The 19685-nt window shown below is 24.6% G+C and overlaps 1 protein-coding gene across 2 annotated transcripts; it reads right to left on the bottom strand.

The window, feature by feature from the left end:
• Nucleotides 1–1135: 1135 nt before the first annotated feature.
• On the bottom strand, nt 1136–19325 carry LOC145840158 (CTD nuclear envelope phosphatase 1-like). 2 transcript variants are annotated; one of them, XM_082947307.1, is made up of 9 exons: nt 19269–19325; nt 12361–12402; nt 10755–10821; nt 9347–9471; nt 8022–8093; nt 7605–7721; nt 7232–7343; nt 5546–5630; nt 1136–1756 (listed from the first exon to the last, which is right to left on the bottom strand). In XM_082947307.1, exons 1-9 carry the CDS (start codon nt 19323–19325, stop codon nt 1693–1695), a joined length of 741 nt encoding a protein of 246 aa, XP_082803433.1. In that variant the 3' UTR covers nt 1136–1692. The 2 variants fall into 2 exon arrangements, with proteins under 2 accessions (XP_082803433.1, XP_082803432.1); XM_082947306.1 differs by lacking the exons at nt 12361–12402; nt 19269–19325 and adding an exon at nt 12203–12325.
• Nucleotides 19326–19685: the final 360 nt, after the last annotated feature.

Raw genomic sequence — 19685 nt, 5'->3', positions numbered from 1 at the left:
AATCCCAAGTTCAGTATTCTTTGAATACTTTATTAAATATTAAATACATACTTAATCTAACTCTATGTATTTTTTTGTGTAATCTCAAAGTTTCGTGCACCCCTAAATGAATTTCGTGTACCCTAAAAATTTCGTGCACCCCAAAAAAAGTTTTGTGTACACTAGTGTGACGACCTTGACGACCACTGATCTAAGATACAAGAATAAAAAAGTTTCTAATTCAGAGAATCACGTTTTTAATTTTTAGTCATAAAATTTATCACCTTTTTTTCAATACCGCCTCAAAATTTCAAACTATTTAACAAGTTATGTTAAACACGCTATATGATGATTCTTCTGTTTATCAAATCAGCATTAGAAAAAAATTCAGGTTTACAAAATGTAATTTTTCACGAAATATTTAAAAAGGTTTGTAATGCAAATAACGACTCAATAATATTATCACTTTGCTTTGATATCTTAATCAAACTTAGTAAAAACTTGGGCCTAATTTGGAGCATTTGTAAGTTAAAGCAGGGTTTAAAACTAAATTTTATGGTCGACCCCTTTTTACTAGATATTGCCATTTAAAACTTGATTAACCATTTACTTTTTTTAAGTTAAATAATATACAAATTTAGTAATACTTTTTATTGTGACAAAATACAATTTAAAACACTCAAACATACGAATAAGTTAACAAAAATAACGAACAATTTGAATATACTATTTTTCAATAGGAATAAATCCAATCAACTTTTAATAGTTGTACTATTAAAACTTACATTTCAAATTCTTATATCTAGCCTTATTTGAAACTCAAATTTTTATAATTAAAGTGGAATGGCAAAACTAATATCAAAAAAATTATTATTAAATGAAAGTTTTTGTTAAATCTAGAAAACAAAAACCCAATCTTAAGAAAAACTTTTTGTTTAAAAACTTTTTCTAAAAAATCGATGTAAGGCCGTAGATAGAAAAAAATTATAATCCATCTAAAATAATATGTAAATTTATCCAATACAAACTTAAGTTAAAAAGCACCCTAAGCATTTTAATTAAAATATAATTTGAATTTGAAATGTGTGTAAAAACTCGAGTAACAATTACTTTTCATTACAAGTATTCAGTTCTGATGTTTTACAAACAAGTCAATAAAAATATTGAATTAAAACATTAACACAGCTTCATTTTAAAGCAATAAGTTACCTTTTTAAAGCTTAAAAATAATTAAAACTTTGGTGTTTTTTGTACAAGCATCAAGAAAACATGTAAAAATATTCAAGGCGTTCAGAAATATTTAAACTCAAACAGCTTTGAACAAAAATAAGTTTAAGAGTTACGTTTGGTATTATAGTATTTTTATATGAGAAAAAAATATATAGAAAACATCTAAAATAAAGAGTATTATATTAAAAATACTTAAATAATTCAAATTATCCAACTATAAAGCTCTTTTAATTCTTATGAAGCTCTAGTTAAAACTGGTAGAAAAAAAGTTATGTAAGTTAAAAATTTATATAAAAAGAGTCTTTAAACTTTAAATCAACTTAAAAAAAAAGTTAAACTTAATATCGTTCATCATAAACGAAATATTCAAAATATTTCAAAGATGTTTTTACTTGAGAGGAAAACAGCCTGCGATGAACGAGTTGAAAATTTCCTACTGTTACGTCATAAATTGAATCATGACGTCATATTTCTCTCGTGACGTCACTGCCACTGCATGTGCTGCACCTTGTTCCGGTGGAGGACGTTTCTGACGTCGTTGCAGAACCTGTTACGTCATAAAAGGTTATTTTCATGTTACGTCACAATCGTTTATTTTAGGTGACTAGTAATCTTAATTTGACACAAAACTGCGAACCTAAGAAGTGCGAACCCGAGAGTAAAAATACTGCACTGCTGCATTTTTTATATATACATATATTCATAATTTATTAAAAAACGCAATTTAAAAAATTCCAGAACACACGTTTCATAAAGACAAAAAAGTTTGTCTTAAATCTTTAGCTGGTTCAATTATTACAAGTATTTAGTCCTTGTATGATGTATACTGTGATTTATGTTAGTTGCTGTAGTTATTTAGTCTTATTTATCTTCAGATATTTAACATTTTTGTAAACAAAATAAATTATGCTCAACTAAGATACTGTTTTATATATTCTTGAGTTTGGTCAGGGATTAAACTTTTTATTTCAATATGCTTGTTGAACATACCATTGAAAATTATGGATTTATGGCTTGAATTTTTGTTCTGTACTCAAATTACTAAACACTTTCTGTATATATGTATAACTTTATTTATGTAAACTTGTTTTTTCTATACTATATTTCACAGCAGTCAAGCAACCATTAGTTAACTTTTAACGGATTTACAACAAAATGAAGAGTTGAAGGATTTGGTTTTTATCTTTACTTAATTAGTTAACTTTTAATAAAACTGATTGAATGCTAAGAAGTTAACTTATGTTATAGTTAGTAAAACAATAAAAATTCTAAATATTTCCACCCATGATGTTTCACAATTGAGAATTTTTATTTAAAAACTTTGGTTAGAATAAGTATTAACAACATTGTTCCACAAACCTTAAAAACAGCTATCTTAAAAAACAAATTAGTTAGCTTTAAAAATGAAAAAAATTCGTTTTTTTAATGGAAATTCATAATTTATAACTTTTAAATTTCATAATTATATGTTTGATACATTATGCTTAAAATTAGTGATGTATATCTTCCGAATAAAACAATTTATTCAAGTTGTAGGCTTTATCGCTAACTCAAGGGGTAAAACAGACACAGGTCAAAGTATTAAACTTAAAGATTAAACTGTAGCTTCTAATTGAAATTAACTCTAATTAATTTAATTATATTATGCTTTATACACTTATAAAAACATAAATTTTGAAAATCGGGCCGAAAAACTTAAGTGGAAACTTTTGAATCTGTTTTTAAATAATTATCTAAATAAAATCTTGTTTATGAGCTCACGATATACAACAGCAAAAACAAAACTGTTTTTTCTATAGCATAAGACTTTGTGACGTACATTAATAAAATTTAAATCGACATTTTCAATAAAAATCATCGCATTTTTATAAATTTTATAAAATAATTTATGTTTGTTATTATTTTACCAAGTAGTAAACTTTTTGTTAGTGTACTGCAGAAAAGAGGTAAATATGTTTTTATATATAAATATAAACTAAATTTGAAAACATCTGAATATCAATAAAAACAGTAGAAATCTAGTGGTTTTTATTTTCCAACTTGTAAATTAAAGCAATAAAATAAGTAAATGAAGTAATATACAATACTGCACATATATCTAAATATATCCGCTTTAATGTTGTAAAACAAGAATTTTATTTCTAAATAAATAAAAAAAAACGTGTATTGAAGTGATGTAATGCTTTTTGAAAAACGTTTACTGCTTAAAAATAAATTATCATTTGAAAAATTAAACTACTAAAAAAAAACTTTGGGAGAAAATAAAATAAAAATGGGATTTTCAAATTTAGTTTTTACTTATATATTTACCTCTTATTTGCAGTACAATAACAAAGTGTAGTAATACTTTAAACGTTTACTACTTAAAACTTGAAAATTAAAACATTAAAAAAAGGTTGAAAAAAAAATTACTTTTGAGTGAGTATTTATTATAATACAAACATATTTATTAAACTTGCACTAACTAAAAAAAAAACACTTCATTTTTTAGTAAAAGTATTTCATTGCCAAGGCAATAATTAATTCTAGGATAGTTTTAAATCTACATTGAAAAGTTTTGCTGACTTGACTTTAATTTCTAATCTGATTTATTGTATGTCATTTAACTTCATTTTATTAATGTTTCAAATTTCTTAAAGTATTTAAATAAGTTTAAACTAAAATTTCTGTAACATTTTAAATAGTCAATACACTTTAATTTACAAATTGGTTCAAATGTAAATATTTTTCGTCAAGATTATACTTTTATGCAAATATTTGTTTAAAATATTTTCGTAAACAACACAATTATTCATTCCGTTACAAGATAAAGCAAAGGAAAAGAAGTAACTTACAGAAATAAATTATTTAAAAAAACCTTAAAGAGGAATTGAAATCTAAAAAAATATATATATACTATATTCTTACTAATGTTTAAAACAACTATAAATATTGAGTTATCAATTATTTTATTCTCTTTAATATTGTTTAGATAAAAAAAAAAAGGTTTTTCCAATACAGTTATTCTTGAAACAATATGAAGTAATAATGTTGAACAGTAAACAATTTTACTACTTACTTTTATTGTTAATAACGCTTTTAGATCAATTAAATTTACATGCCATAAAAACTTGATAAAATAAAATTTGCTGTTAAAAACAAACTAATAAAACTTACAAAAAAAATATGTGCGCAATTCAAAAATTAAAGTTATCAATTTAATTTAACTACACTAGATAATATTTTGTAACACATTAATTTATAGACTTTTAAAATTTATATATAAAATCATAAACAGGCTTACTACATATTTGAAAATTAAAACCAACACAAGTGTCATGAATGTAGTAAAACTCATGGAGAAAAAAAATATGTTTCAACTTGAAACTGTTTCCTTTCATAAGCATTTCCTTGGAAAATTTATTAAAGGAGAAAATAAATTGTAATATGAGATTTTTTAAACTATTTGCGAACATTTTCCTTAAAGTTTGATATTTGTATAACACATTACACAAGTTTCAATTGGGAAACTGAGTAATGAAGTAACTTTCTATTTGTTTTTTTGTGATTCTTTATATTATTTCAACTTATTTTCTTTAATCAGCATAGTAAACAAACAAGTTTAAAAAATTGTGAACTTTTATTGCTCAAAATATGAGCATGTACAATAGTAATTTTTATTTAACACTTTACAATTAGTTTAAGAAGTTTTCATAATTTGTCAATTTGCTGATTAAAAGTTAAGTACTAAAGTGTTATAATAATTAATAATAACTTATAATATTCATAAACAAATTACTTTTAAACACTAAGTTGATTAGCTCGTAAAATTTTTTTTCTTAATTTTACAAATAAGACACCAAGGTTTGCAGTAATTAATATTAAACAAAATTCAAATTAATTTAGATGACATAAGCATTGTATCCAAAAAAGTAATCGAATTATATTAGTATGTATAGCTAATAGAAATAAAATTATTAAGAAAAATAAACAGGGGTTTTTGCAGGTGGACTTGATAAAATTTTACTTTAAATCTAAATAGTAATTTAAATAGTAATAAAATCTATATAAAGTACCTTTTCAAAAAAACGTTGTTATAAATTTGTTGACATTAACTTTTTTTACGACTGACGTCTATTTTTTATTAGTCATAGACTTTTTCGAGTTTTGATTTAATAAATTAATTGACATTACTACGACAATCTGACTGTGAAAAATTAACTAAACGTTATTTAATCTAAATATAAACATTGATTTGGCTACAATTAAAAATAATAATAGCTAAAAAATACATTATTTACTATTAACCTATAAACATTATTGTTGACAAAATATTGTAAAAACGTTTATTTCTTACCTTAAAGCATCGAAGAAAGGTAATGCGTTCAGCAAGCAAGTATCAAAAGGATCTTCAAACCAGGACTTGATTGGAACTGCGTTCTCTGTTTAATTAGATAATTAATTTATGTTATTTTATTCATGAGTAAAAAAAAGTGTAAGAAAGTTTATTTTAATAAAAAAAGCTTTGCGTTTAATTGGTTTAGAAATGTCTCTTATTTGTGAAACTAAACAAGACAGTTGTTGATTTGAATTATAAACCTAGCAAACCATTATAACATAAGTATGATGTACATTGTACATTATTTGTATATAAATTATTTCAAAACAAACACTTTTATATTAAACATCTAATAATACAAAAGTTTTGCATACTTGGGTCATCAAAAAAAACTTGTTTAATTTTCTTTTTCATTTAGAAATAACTATAAACACATTAACAATTAAAAAAGCGTTGTGCTATTTTAAATGTTTCTTTTTCAACTGAGAAATGTATTTTTTTTGTTAGTATTTATAACACAACATATGGCACAACATTTATAATTATTCATAATATTTTTAAATAAAGTGAAGTAAAAAAAATATTAAAGCTATTTAAGTTTATGTATGTCGAAACAATAAAAAGAATTGCTCACTATTTAAGTGTTATTTTATTATATCTGAAAAAAAACTTAAGCTATACTGTATATTTTATAACTAATTTATCTATTTAGTAGTTAAACTGAGTAGAATTATTTTTATAAAAATAATGAGGAGAATATTTTTTTTACAATAGAACTAAAAAGTAAATATTTTTTTATATAATGAACAAACGAATGTTCGTTTAGTTTTATTTTTTGAAAAATTAAAGTTCATCAAAAATATTCGAAAACACTTAAAATGTAATGTGTTATGAAAACACTGCTTTATGATTGTACTACTTGTTTTGTACAACTATATGAAAACTACTATGAGTAAAATGAAAAACAAATTATGTAATTTTAAAAGTGGCTATACTATGTAGGTGGTGTGTTAAAAAACAAATTAAGTTGTTGTAATATATAAGTGAAAAAAAATAGTAAAATCAAAATAAGCAATGAGTAACAAACTAAATATCTAAGTTTGATTTATTTAATGACAAAATTTTTGAAAAATTTATAAAATCAAAACAGATTTGATAACTTTTAAAGTATTAAAATTATTTGAGAAAATTCTTATCACAAAACTCATTTGGAGTTCATAATTTCTTATGATTTATGACTTAATATTAATAAAATGTAATGAAAAGCTCTTGTAAGTATTGAAATACTTTTATAATTCAAAAAACTTGACTACTAACTGGAAAGTATTTGTAATTTTGTAAAATATTTCTAAAAGAGTATTTAAATCTTTAGATTGACTTTGTAACAATTAATTTTTAAATAAAATGAAAATCCTAACAAGTACATGGATTTTTTTCTTTATCAATATAAGTGACAATACTGATTTTTTTAATAGAAAATAAATAATTTAAATCCCGGAAACTCTTGTAAGTACCAGTTGAATTATCTTATATGATAATACTTGAAATTTCATTCTAAAATCCTTATTTTTCATAAGATAAATTATCAATTATCACAGAAACCCTTATAAGTTCCAGAAGAATTATACAAAACAATATACTTGAAGTTTTGTTATAAAAATATTAAGTAATTAAATAAATTTTTACAAAAACAACTTTTTTAACCTGGGAAACCCTTGTAAGCCCCTGGTGAATTGTCCAGTATAACGATACTTGAAAGATCTTGGTGGACAAAACTCAAATCTTTTGTGAAACTTCCGTTATCTATCTTGCAGTGCTGTAAAAGAAAATAACTAATAGTTATCTTTTAATTTTCTTCAAGTTCTTAGGTTCTGTCAGTTTTTTCTCATACTCAAGAATCAGTAAAGCAAATAGGTTTAAGTTTACCTAAACTTAAATAAAAATTGAAAAACATTTACACAATCATGTCTATAGTAGTAGAATCTCAGCAGAAATGTATTCATACTTCCAAATTCATTTACGGATTGCTGTTTAACATTAAAAAATAAACATGAATAAGTACTTCTAACAATCAAACCTGTCTGTAGTATCTTTTTTGAAACAATCCTTTGTTTTCATCTAATCTGTCGCAAACTGCAGACCCGTATATTTCCATTGAAGCAGTGAAAACTACCAAATCGTACCATTGAGATACCTGGTAAAATAAGATAAACAGTTTATAACATATTTACACCTAGGAACTAATTTAAAACTACCAAATCGTACCACAGTGATACCTTTTAAAATTAAAGTTAATTTGATTATTGAGGATTATTAAAAGTTTCTAAATCAGTTTTTATTTCAAATTGAAACACTTCTATTTTCAAGAAATCAATAAAATATTATACTACTCTAACATTTTAACTTTTAAAATCTTAGTACTGAAAAATAACAACTCTATTTAACATGAAACAACATTTAGTTATTAGAAATTATTTGGATTCACAAAACTCACAACTTTGAGAAAATAGTCTACATGGGGTCTTTTGTGCACATAAAATTTGACTGGGTGTCTGTCTATAGTTACCTGTTTGAATAACTTTATTGATATTTTGAAATTATTTAAACCTTATTTAAAGGCATAGGGGGGTAAACACTCTTTTTTGGTTTTTGATCTTATTTTATATAGTTTTTACTAAGCTACAAGATGCTTTTTACAGATTTAAATAATTCAAAATATTTTTTGAGATATAGACGGTCAAAGTCGGAGGCAACAATAGGATCCTTATGGGAGGCGCAAGCTAAAACGGCAAATAACTAGAAATCACTAAAAATATATCTCCTCCTACGTTTTTTGAGATAACTACTTCAAATTTTCAGGAAATGTTCCTTGCAGTATTTAGAAAATTCTGTCGGAACAGATTTTTAAAAAAATAAAAAATAAAAATTTTATAACAAAAAAACAAAAAAAAACTGTTTTTTTTGTTTATTTTTTATATAATTTTTTTTTTTTCAAAATTCCTTCCGACAGAATTTTCTAAATATATCAAGAAACATTTCCTGAAAGTTTAAAGTAGTTATCTCAAAAAACGTAGGAGAAGATAGATTTTTAGTAAAATAGTCTATTTTTGCCGTTTTAGTTTGCGCCTCCCATAAGGAACCTATTGTTGGCTCCGACTTTGACCGGCTATATCTCAAAAATTATTTTGAATTTTTAAAATCTGTAAAAAGCATCTTGTAGCTTAGTAAAAACTATATAAAATAAAATCAAAAACCAAAAAAGGGTGTTTACCCCCCCCCATGCCCTTAAATAAGGTTTAAAGCTTAGTAAAAACTATATAAAATAAGATCAAAAACCAAAAAAGGGTGTTTACCCCCCCCCATGCCCTTAAATAAGGTTTAAAGCTTAGTAAAAACTATATAAAATAAGATCAAAAACCAAAAAAGGGTGTTTACCCCCCCTATGCCCTTAATTAGTTGGTTTTATGCTAGTGAATGTGTTATAAGAAATCTATTAACTTTTATATTAACTTGCAAAAAATACATTACAGCCTTGACTTATGGTTGTCCAGACTTGTGACTAAATAGTATTATTAAAAAACACATATATATTTATTGCAACAAACTAACATTCAACTCAAATGGAATATCTGCTGATTTGTGCATATATTGTATTTTATTTAATATATAATATTAATAATATATATAGTTATATCAATAACATTTATTGAAATAAACTCACATTCAATCCAAAATCAGGTGGAATATCAGCCAAGTCTTGTGCATATATTGTATGTTACTTAATAATATATATTATAATATTTATTGAAATAAACTAACATTAAGTACAAAATCAGGTGGAATATCAGCTCTGACTTGGGGTCTGGACAAACCACCGCTGTCATGTCTCGAGTGGATCAGAGTTTCGTCCAAATCCAGTACCAAAATTTTCTTTTTTACTTGAACTGCGGATATAATAAACTCTTACTAACTGTATGAAATAAATATTACAACAATCATGAAATTAAATAGTACTAAATAGTACTTCCTTCTTCGCTTGTACTTTAGAATATAATCGATACTTTTAGTGTAAAATTTTTTAAGTACTATGACCATTTTTATTACTTACACTGCATGAAAAAATATACAACCATTATACATTATATGACAAAAATATGAAAACAAGCTGGGAACTAATAACTTTTCTTTACTTGAACTATCAAGGGCATAGGGGAGGTCCAACATATATATATTCGTTTTACAAAAATATCATTTGCCTTATATCAAAGATTAAAGTATAAACTACAAGCCAGTTTTTAAAGAATTAAAAATTTTAAATTAGTTTTTGAGTTACAGACATTTTTGTAGAAAGTTTCCAATACAAACGTATGCACCGCAGTTTTTTCACCCTAAATTTTTTTGGAAATTTTAAAGTTTACTAAAAATTTATCTTCTCCTTCATTTTAAAACCTAGAGTTTTCAGAAAACATTCCTTTTATAGTTAAAAATCTTTTAATGTTGCAATTTTAAAAATACTAAGAAATAAACATTTTACATAAAAAAACAAAAGTAATAGGTGTTTTTAATTTTTTTTAATATAAAAGTTAAAAATAATTCTGCATTAAATGGGATTTAAATATTAGTTATGGACTTGGGAGATTTGTAGAAGATTGATTAAAATTTAATAAAAAAAAAGATTTTTAGTAAAATAGTAATTTTTCGCGTTTTTTTGTTTGTGCTTTCAAAAAGGTACCTATTGAGCATACTGACTATGATTGCTTATATCTCAAAAGTTACTTTGAATATTGTTAAGCGGTTAAAAATGTCTGATAGCTTAGATTAAACGGTACAAAATAAGGTCAACTTGTAAACTCGAGTTGGACCCCTCTATGCTCTTAAAATATTATTAATGATACTGATTAAACAATATATCAATTATAAGTTTTGTACTAATTTATTTTTCACTAGTTGGACTGAGTAAAATTAAATAATTATTGTTAACAATATGAATACCCTTAATATGTTAACAATATTGTTAACAACATGAATAATATTAAAAGATTAATTCTCTGTTTACACAATTACTAAAACGTGAACTGTAAACTAATAAGTATATTATTAATTATTTTGGTTAAATTTTTTAAACTTACATCAATGACCAAATGTTTTAAAATATTCAATGCTTTTACATATAAATTAAAACTCTAAAATTTAGGAAAACTATGTAATTTTTTAAACAAAAACTCACTTAGTCTGGACCTGGATATTGGTGAAAGAGGCATTACATCATACCTTACTGTTTGATGAGATACAACCTAAAAAATAACAAATCAATCAATAAAATAAATTATAAAATATATTAGTAGTATCATCACATCATACCTTACAGTTTTATGGGATACTAACTGTAAAATAATAAATTAATTAATAGAACTAAATAAACATTTATAAACTATATGTAGGAAGTATCACACTACACCTAAAAAATACTTAAAAAATTAAATAAATATTTACAATTTATGCACAGGTAGTAACATCATACCTTACTGTTAGATGAGATACTACCAAAAAAATCAAATAAATAAAATATGTTGAGTTTAAATTGTTAAAAAGGCGCACTTAAAATTATTTATTTAACTTAATCTGAACAAAAAAAAAATCTAAGAAATTTGCTTATTAAAAACTTGGTAAAAGATTGAATTAGGCCAAGTACTGAAATAATTCAAGCTCTTTTTAAATGAAATTTGTATGAAAATATTATTATATGTTTGTATAACAAAAAATAAGTATTAAGGGCATAGGGGAGTAACTTTTTCACAACTTGATCTTATTCTATCTAGTTTTTCTGAAGCTACAAAATACTTTTTACAGATTTTATATTTTCATAATTTACAGATAAATATTTTTTGAGATATAGTAGGTCAAATTTGGAGGCAACAATAGGTTTCTTTATGGGAGGCATAAACTAAAACAGCAAATAACTAGAAATCACTAAAAATTTATCTTCTCCTACGTTTCTTGAGATAACTACCTCAAATTTTTAGGAAATGTTCCTTTCAATATTGAGAAAATTCTGTCAGAACAAAATTTAAAAAACAAAAAAGTTAAAACTTTAGAACAAAATAAAACATTTTTTTTGCAACAGAATATTTTAAATATATCAAAGAAACATTTCCTGAAATTTGAGGTAGCTATCAAAAAAAAAACGTAGGAAAAGATAGATTTTTAGTGAAACAGTCTTTTGTTGCTGATTTAGTTTGCGCCTTCCTTAAGGAACCTATTGTTGCCCCTGACGTTGACCGGCTATATCTCAAAAATTATTTTGAATTTTTACAATCTGTAAAAAGCATCTTGTACCTTAGTAAATACTACATAAAATAAGATCAAATTGTAAAAAACAAAGTGTTTTAACCCACCCCCCACTTATGCCCTTAAAAACAAAAAGGCTAAACAGTATATGAAGCTTTTTAAAGTGAGAATAAGAAAATAAATTCTTTATATTAAAAAATTATTAGTTTTTGGATGATGCCTTAATATGTTGATGTGTATGTTTTGACAAACTATTGTAAGATAAAATAACTTAACTAAAGTTTAAGTTTATAGATTCATAGAAAATTAGGCATATATAACACTAAAAAAAGTTTAAGCTAAATTAAAAGAGCTTTATTTTATACAAATTATAAAAGCAAGAAATACCTTTCTTGTATACTTTTGAGTGGAATACTTGATTATTTGAAGCACATAAGCAATTATGTTCCATAATATCGAAAATACCATGCTAATTTCAATACTTAAAATACAGGTACATTAGTATTAACACCTGTGAAAAAAACGCTGATTTCAACACTCAAAACATCTAAAACCTGTAAAAATAGTAATGCTAATATAAAATTATAATAACATTTTTTTTATATAAGTGGCTGCTTTTAGTGGTTAAAAGGGAGAATAGGTGGGTATGGAGTAAGAACTACTTTAAAAATTTTGCATGTTAAAAAACATGCAGTTATGTTAAAATCCTAACGATATATTTATATGGAAGTAAAATTGGGCTATTTCATGTCAATTTGTCACTGATTTTTAATATAAGAACAAATTATTCATAGTGTTTAGTAGAAAACTATACAGAACTTTTAGGCTTCTATTGATTTGTGTGTCATGGACTTTACTAACTTTAACAAAAAAACAGTTTCAACTGAGGCCATAGAAAGTAGACACTTTTTAAAAATGATCATAGAAATTTATACAAGAGCTGAATGTATTTTAAACAATAAGTAAGTTTTTAAGAATAAAATTAGCAAATTTAAGATATAGCACGCTTTAAAAAAAGTTTTGAATACAAATGAAAGGAAGGCAGGTTTTTTATGTATTTGTCTCAGAAATTAAAAAATATTCTTGAAATTTATTTCCTCTTTTGCTTTTTGAGATAAAGACCTCATTTTACATAAAAATTTTAATTTTTATATTTTTTTAAATATTAAATTAAATATTAATATAAATTTTATGATCAAAACAATTTCCCTTTTAAAATAAAAGAAACTTTATATAAGAAAAAAAAATTAAAGAAGAATTAAATGCAAAAGTTTGAAAATTGGTTAACAGTTGTAGGAGATAGATTTTCAATAAAATAAAGATTTTTGGTTTTATAAATTGCACCTCCTATAAGAAACGTATTAAACATAAAGCAAAAAGCATTTTTTACAAGTTAATCACATTTTGAAGATCTGAACTTGCTAGCAAAAAAACTTTACTGTTTCTTAAAACTCAAACTAGTTTTTGAGGCATAACAGTACAGAGAGTTCAATAGGCTACTTTTTGAATGACCAAATAAAAAATCTACATTGAACAGTTTTTAAGCAGTCTTTAAAAAAGGACTAATAAAACAAACAGAAAAAAATAGCTTTTAAAATGTTTTTGTTTAAATATTTTACATTAATATATAATTATTTCAAACTTATAAATATTCAATGCCAGAAGATTTCTATTTTAGTTACAGCCATCAACAATACAAATCTATGTTTTTTTTAGTAAAAGAAAATGCTTGTTAATCAAAACAGTTTTACAGCTTTTACCAAGAATTTACAAGGTGTAAGACACAAAAATAATTTTAATTTATTTTGATTTTTAGTTGTCAAAAAGTTTTTTTTAGTAATTTTGTAAAAGGCAAATATCCATAGCAAAACATATTATATGCTGTTACTCATAGTGTGATAACTTATTCTAATAAAAATTTTCTATACTTTTGAGAATTTTTTTGATGATTTTTATAGACATCTGAAAATATTTTAAATATATGAAAGGCAACTGGCTATGGCTTTGGTGACATATAATTAATTATTAAGATTTTAATTATGTGAGTGTTTGTCAAATTGCACTCTTTTTAAAAAAAGTAGTTTTGGATTTTTTATAAAAAAGATATGTAAAATAACACCTAAGATAACGTAATATAAAATTATATTTTTTAAATTTAGGAGTTTGAGAATAATCAAATATTAATCAAAACTTGTATTTTTTCTATTTCTATTTTGCAGTCTAGTATGTCTCAACCTTTTAGTACTTAAATTGAAGTAATGAAATATAACTCAATTTAAACTAAGTTTTAAAAATTTACTAAAAATATTACAAAAGGATCGATCATCAGGCCATAAGTTTTGGTAGACTGAGACTCATTAGGACTCATCAGTCAGTTGTAGTAATAAAATACTAAAAATAGGAGTTACTTTTTAATATAACAAAGATTCTAAATAAATCAGGCTTGTTGTTTAGTTTTAAAAACCAGCTATGAAACTTAAAGCCATAAGGATGAAATTTTTTTACATGTTGATATTATTTCAAAGATCTTTAGCTTAGTTAGCAGTTGCTTTTTATTGTTTTGTAAAACTATTAATTAACTTTTGAGACACAACTGCTTAAAGTTGAAGAGTTCAATAAGTTTCTTTTGAAAAGATCAAAGAAAAAAGCAAAAAAAAAATTATCTACTTTTCCAACAGTTTAAAAAAAAATTTGTCATTATTTTGCCAAATTTATTGTTTTAACTTTATTCCCAGCGCAATAGTAAATGTTCCTTATAAACATTTTTTTAAATTTCTAGTTCAAAAAAGTCAAAACAAAAATTTCTTACTTTTTGTTTGGTAACAAAATTCTTAAATTTTTATCTTTTACAAATCTTATAATGCAAGAAATTTGAGCATAATAGTTTATAAAAATGAAGAAGATAGATTGTTAATAATTTTTTTCAAGTTTCCAAGAAAATTAGTGACAAAAAAAAATTCTATTCCATATGTTTGTAGAAGAAACTTTTACTATGTTTAATGTTAAAGTTTTATTTGTATTTTTTGTGAAAAGTACGTTATATTATATGACTTAAGCTTTTATTAAAGGGTCATTGCTAATTTTTGTAAAAATTATTTGAGCCCCCCTTGGCCTTAGCTTTTTTATTGTTCTAAATATTGTAAGGTGTGAACTTTCAGAGATTAAAATTTTTTATTATAAGACATACAAAAAAATTACATAACTACTTTAGGTTTTTTGTTACAATTTTTAGAAAATATTTAAAAGAATACTTAGTAAAATGTATTGTCTGACTAATATTTCATATTTTTGTTAACTTTACAAACTGTGCAAATTTATAAAAACAGTTTTAGTTGTAGTTTTTATAATAGCTTTTGGTTATAAGATTATATACTTTTTGTTAGTAAGTGGTTCAATCTTACAACTTCCCGGAAATCACACACTAGTATGCAGTTGACACAGAAGTTAATGTTTTAGTAGAGTATTATATTTCCAAGACAAACAATTGTACATAGTTTGTCTTTCATAAAAACTAGGCTAGTAGTCGTAACGACAGCTTGGAAAGCTCTTTGAGTTATTTGTTTTGGATTGAAACCCAGTGGTCATGCAGAACTTTGACAGAGTTAATTAAAGATTGTAGTTGATATTACAACTGTACTGTTTGTCTTTGAAATTTACTGTACTATTTGTAACCATTTGTAAGATTTTCAGCTGAAGATTATCCCAAAACTAACATAAAAAGTCAAGGTTATTATAATTTAATTTTACCAAGTCTTGTTTTCCTTTTTGACAAGCATTTTCTGGATCAGACAAGTAACCATCAGACAGTGTGTCATATCCAGTTTCTATTTAAAAAAAAAATTTAAAGAGATTTTGCTAAATGACTTAACATTTAAAGGTTAAAATATTAAACTCTGAAATGGATAGGTGACATTACAATTGTGGAATTTTTTAAAATTTTGTAGTTGAAATAACAATTTATTTGTATTTATAACAATTTGTAGTTGAAATTTCAAAAATATATTTTTATTTTCATTTGTAAAAGATACTACTAAAGTTGGTCATAATTGTTCTGTTTTAAATATACATTTTAGTTTTTAAAATATTTTGAGGATTAGATTATCTTTTTAGTACTTTAAACTTGTAATGTTCATAAACAACTTTGTATTATTTTTATCTTAAGAATCTTTTGATTGATTTTTTCATTTTAAAAATGTATGTTTTTCAGGTAAAAACTCCTACAGTATGCTTTTTTAAAGCTTTTACAAAAAAAGAATCATCATATATTTTGAATTAGGACAGCCCCTTTAGAAATTTTTTGGTTAATATAAATATTTTTGATCTGAAATAAATGGAATTTTTAAATTTTAAGAGCTAATTAATATCTATAAATATTATAGGAGAAAGGATTACTATATAAATAAGATTTCAATTCTACTATTGTTTATCATAATGCCTCTGTGTGGTTGTAAATCTCAGTAGAAACTGAAAAGTGGCTAAATTAAATAAATTTATTGGCTTGTTAGATTTTAAGCATCTTATTCTATATAAGATATGTGTTTTGTTTTGTGATACAACGCTGTAAACTGTTTAAATTATTCTTTTTTGTTAAATAGCAGGGTAAGTTTTTCATCAGTTAACTGCTGAAACTAAACAAGAGATAATTTTGTAAAAAATCTAAAAAAATATTAATTTAAACTAATCTACCTACATATTGTTTACAAACTGTGGAAAACTATATCAGTTGCAACAAATTCCTACTTGGTAGCTAACTCACTTTTGGTAGCTAACTTATACTTGGAAGCTTACTTCTAATTGTTAGCTGAATTCTACTCAGTAGCTAACTCATACTAAATAGCTAACTCCCCTTTGGTAGATAATTCCAACCTTATAGTATTCTGCTTGGTAGCTAAGTCATAATTCGTAGCTTAATCATACTTGCTTGGCAGCTAGCTTAGAATGTGTAATTAACTCATACTTGGTTGTTAATTCACCCTTTTTAGCTAACTCATACTCAGTAGTCAATTCCTACTTAATAACTAACTCTTAATTAGCTAATTGATAATTGGTAGATAACTCTTAATCGGCAGCTAAATCTTACTTATTAGCTAACTTATATTTGGTAGCTAACTTATATTTGTTATCTTATTCCTACTGAGTAGCTAACTCCTACTTAATAGCTAGCTCATACTTGGAAGAAAATTTATAATTGGTAGCTTATCTTTAGTTGGTAACTAAATTATATTTGGTAGCTAACTCATAATAAGTAGCTCAAGCCTTTAAACTGTTATTTTAGAACTAGTATAATTTATTTGTATGTGAATTTCTTAAATATCCTCAAGTTACACCATTTTTTAGTACAATTTCTGCCATTGCATAAATCTCTTAGGAAAGGTCGATTTTGCATATTACATACGACTTATTTATAATGTATTATTAGGAATTTTATACAAATATATTTACTAAAAAGTTTTCACTTGAACAAGCTTTTTTAATAGAATTTCGTAAAAGTATCATTTTTATTATGTATTAGTTTTACTTCAGTTTGTCTTAACCAAGGTGTTTAATCTAATTTATATGTTTCAAGCTACTAAAAAAACAAGTTTATTATTGTTGCAAAAATGATATTGTTTTTAAAAGACAAGTTTTATGTATAACGTACAATTTCTAAATCCGGTTTAAGACACAGTAAAATTTTATAGCAATGATTTTTGGTATTTTTAAACAACTAAATAATCAATCAAAATATTCTTATTATTAAAAAAATCACAAAGTTGCTTTAGTCCAATAAAAGTTTAAAGTGCTTTTGAGTTATTCTTATTCTCTGTTAACTTTAAATGGTTAAAACGTGATCAGTTTGTAATAAACAAGGCTGCCTTCTATGCACTTAAGATGTTTGCAAACTGTTTAGTGGTCATTATTATTAAAATTATTGAAGTTTATTTAAACTCTAAAGTTTATGAAATTAAACATTTAATTTGTTTTTTAATATTGATATTTTGAAAATGTTAGTTTTTGTTTCGACAGACACTTAGTTTCACGTTAATCTTTAAACAAGTTGCTTTGTTTAATTAAAAGATTAGTATACTTTAATTTTAAGTAGAAGTAAAAACTTTTAAAACTAACTAATTAGTTTGTTCAAAATATACCTCATTAAAACTATTTGATTTATTTTTTAAAAAAAGGTGTTTAGCTTTTTTTTTAATTTAGTGATAATAAACCCTATTTAAGCTTCTACTGTATTTATACTACAAGCAACTTAAAGTTATTAGTATCTGGATTCAGTCAGGTCCTATCTTTGCAATCATCCAGCAAATCTAAATTAAGTGTACACACAACTTGAAACTACAAAAGTATACCAGTAATGTTGATCAAAATCGTTCTTTTCCAAGCATGTTGATTTTGTGTGCATCTTTCTACGAAAAACTTTGAATTCTTTTATTTCGATAGTGTTTTAGAACTATTGTACTTATTCAAATATGGCTATAATCAAGTTTTAAACTATTAAAGCAAACGTGTACATTAAGCTTCACGTGCATCAAAATAATCACGTGTGTTTACAAATAAAGTTTACATAATAAAATCGATCAGTAAAACTAAATACTGTCGTAATATTAACACTTGTCTTTGAATATTGTTTATTAATCTGCCTATACAATTTATTATTTCGACTATTTTCTGATAAAAACTATCTTTGTCTTCAACAAGATTATAAACTTGAGTTTTCAAACAAACAATAGTGTATGAAACTTTTATTTTTTTAAAGAATTTATATACGAATTAACTTAATATTTAATGAAGCTGTTTTTAAACATAGTTGGTACAACTGAAAGAACTAGAAACTAAATCTAAAAAAAATATAGAATGTTAGTTTTCCGTTTAGAGACCGATTTAAACGGGTTGTAAACGTTATACAGACGAAACAAGTTAACAGAATAACTGTTTTAAATAACGATGTTTATCAACCAAACAAAATCGCACCCTAAACTGGATCGCCGTTCCAAGTCCTTGCTACAATAAAAACTAGAAAGTCTGTGCGAAATAAGAGGTACCGCACTATAAGTAAAACTAATGATTGCAACAGAAAAAGACCAACAAAAAAACAGGTTTTAGTATTTATTCATTGCCTTTAAGAGACCTTACTTTTGAATAATTTTGAGACATTATACCAGTATTAAGCACGATATTTCTTGTCGAAATAGAAAAAAGCAATTTTCCAAGTAATAATCTTCAACCATTTGTTTTCCTGAACAATACATTCGTCAAAAGCGACATGAATTTGTGCCCTATACTTTATCACTATCATTGTAAACAGGGTGTCCTGTGTCGAAACATAATTGGGTATACTGCAAAACTTATTTTTACAGACTGACTTTACAGTCAATGTTAAGGTCACGTACTTTTTCCTTACTTTTTAAGTTCGTCATCAGTACATTCAAGGAACAGTCCAGCAGTCTGTATTCTTTACAATTATCAATTTAACACCAAATGCAAGAAAACGTTTTAAAACAATCATAAAACTTCGAGTCATTTATATACTCTAACTCTTCTACTTTTTATATATGTAAAACATTTTATGGGGGCCGAGTGAATAACAATTGTGAGTCGTTGAAATAAAAGCTACTTTCTGATACTTTTGATGAGTTTAGGGAAATTGGTAGCAGCTTATCGTAATCAAGTTTAAATGAGTTTATGCGGTTGGAAACTAGTAGCAGTTTAACGTCAACGAAAATCAAGTTTAAATGTCTCAGAAATTCAAAATCATAGTACTGAGTTAAAATCGAAAAGACGTTTCTGTGACCAATCAACTTTTCCAAAACGACATTTAAAATATTCTTTCACGAGTAATCCCTGACACTGAAACAAAATGTTTAGCTTTTTTGTGTGACCA

Source organism: Thalia democratica, chromosome 7, assembly GCF_965202585.1.
Source record: "Thalia democratica chromosome 7, ktThaDemo2.hap1.1, whole genome shotgun sequence".
NCBI lineage: Eukaryota > Metazoa > Chordata > Thaliacea > Salpida > Salpidae > Thalia > Thalia democratica.
This window is presented reverse-complemented; position numbering and strand designations above follow the sequence as displayed.

Excerpts from the sequence above, each read along its gene's own strand:
- LOC145840158 (XM_082947307.1), bottom strand. The coding sequence starts at position 19,325 with ATGACTCGAAGTTTTATGATTGTTTTAAAACGTTTTCTTGCATTTGGT. Across the intron at positions 10,822-12,360 it reads TATTTTTACAGGTTTTAGAT|GTTGTATCTCATCAAACAGT; the intron begins GTTTTGAGTGTT and ends GTTATTTTTTAG. Across the intron at positions 1,757-5,545 it reads CCTTTCTTCGATGCTTTAAG|GTTCTGCAACGACGTCAGAA; the intron begins GTAAGAAATAAA and ends ATGACGTAACAG.